Genomic DNA, 1148 nt, shown 5'->3' with positions numbered 1-1148 from the left:
ATCCCAATAAGCTAATACACAGCTTGTAAAGATAACGCTGCCAACGAGAATCTGAATATTTCTCATTTCTAATTAGGTAACTCCTAGTTTTATGCTAATTTCGACAGCGTGTGGCGTTACCAGATGCGTAACAAATAAAGTTCGAAAGTAGTTTAGTTTTACGACAGATGTGCGTGATTTATGGCGCTTGAAAATAAGGTCAGTACTTTTGTAGATATAGGATCGATCGTGTTTAGTTTTTATACTTTTGGTGAATAAATTAGGGCCGTCAAAATTGTTTCATTAATTGCGTGATGTTGTTTTTCCTTACGGTTTAACGCCTTACGTATATTAAACACAAGATTGGTGTTGCGTGATCAACTTTTAAAGAGAGCGCTGCTTTTAAAACGAAACCTGCTGCGCTTTGTGATGCACGTCGAAAAAAGAAATCACTTTTGTGTAATAAAGATTAACTGGTTCACTAAAGCCTATTAAATGTTACAAATAAAAAAATGCTATAGAGTAATAATGACTACGATTGATGGCCCTTAGAGACAGGTCTGTCTCATTGATCTTTTTTCGGTTTATAGATTGATATCGTGCCATTAAACTGGAGTTTACTTGTTACTTTTCTCACCTCAGACCCGATGGTGCTGAAAGAGGAGAGCCAAGAACGAAACGAGTATCGCCGCGATTTCAAAACGGAAGAGGAATCGATCGGTTGCCGCCGAGTCGAAAAGACCCCCTTGGCAAAAACGGCGCAAGCCGCAGGCGTTGATTCTCGGCCGAGCGCTCGTCCCGGAGAGGCCCCTTTCACCTGCCAGCAGTGCGGAGAGATCTTACCCCACAAAAGAAGCTTTAAAGTCCACGTGAAAATCCACGCCGAAAAGCAGCCGTTGCTGTGCCCTCAGTGCGGGAAGAGTTTCACGCGGAAATACAACCTCAACTCCCACATGAGGACGCACACCGGCGAGAGGCCCTACCCCTGTACGCAGTGCGGGAAGAGCTTTTCGCAGACGAGCCAGCTCAACGTCCACATGAGGATCCACACGGGAGAGAAGCCTTTCAGCTGCGAGCTCTGCGGCAAGAGCTTCAGGCAAAGCGCCGAGCTCAAAGCCCACGCCACGACGCACACCGGAGAGAAGCCTTACGCGTGCCACCAGTGCGGC

At 46.2% G+C, this 1148-nt stretch overlaps 1 protein-coding gene across 1 annotated transcript in view; it reads left to right on the top strand.

The window, feature by feature from the left end:
* Positions 1 to 593: 593 nt before the first annotated feature.
* The window catches only part of LOC122342299 (gastrula zinc finger protein XlCGF49.1-like), a 679-nt gene continuing 124 nt past the window's right edge, over positions 594 to 1148 (top strand). Inside the window, exon 1 of the mRNA XM_043236094.1 lies at positions 594 to 1146. Coding sequence (XP_043092029.1) covers positions 627 to 1146 — 520 coding nt within the window. The 5' untranslated portion in view covers positions 594 to 626. The remainder of the gene's footprint in view (positions 1147 to 1148) is intronic.

Source organism: Puntigrus tetrazona, chromosome 4, assembly GCF_018831695.1.
Source record: "Puntigrus tetrazona isolate hp1 chromosome 4, ASM1883169v1, whole genome shotgun sequence".
Taxonomy (NCBI): Eukaryota; Metazoa; Chordata; class Actinopteri; order Cypriniformes; family Cyprinidae; genus Puntigrus; species Puntigrus tetrazona.
The sequence above is the reverse complement of the archived record's forward strand: the minus strand, read 5'-3'. Positions and strand labels throughout refer to the sequence as shown.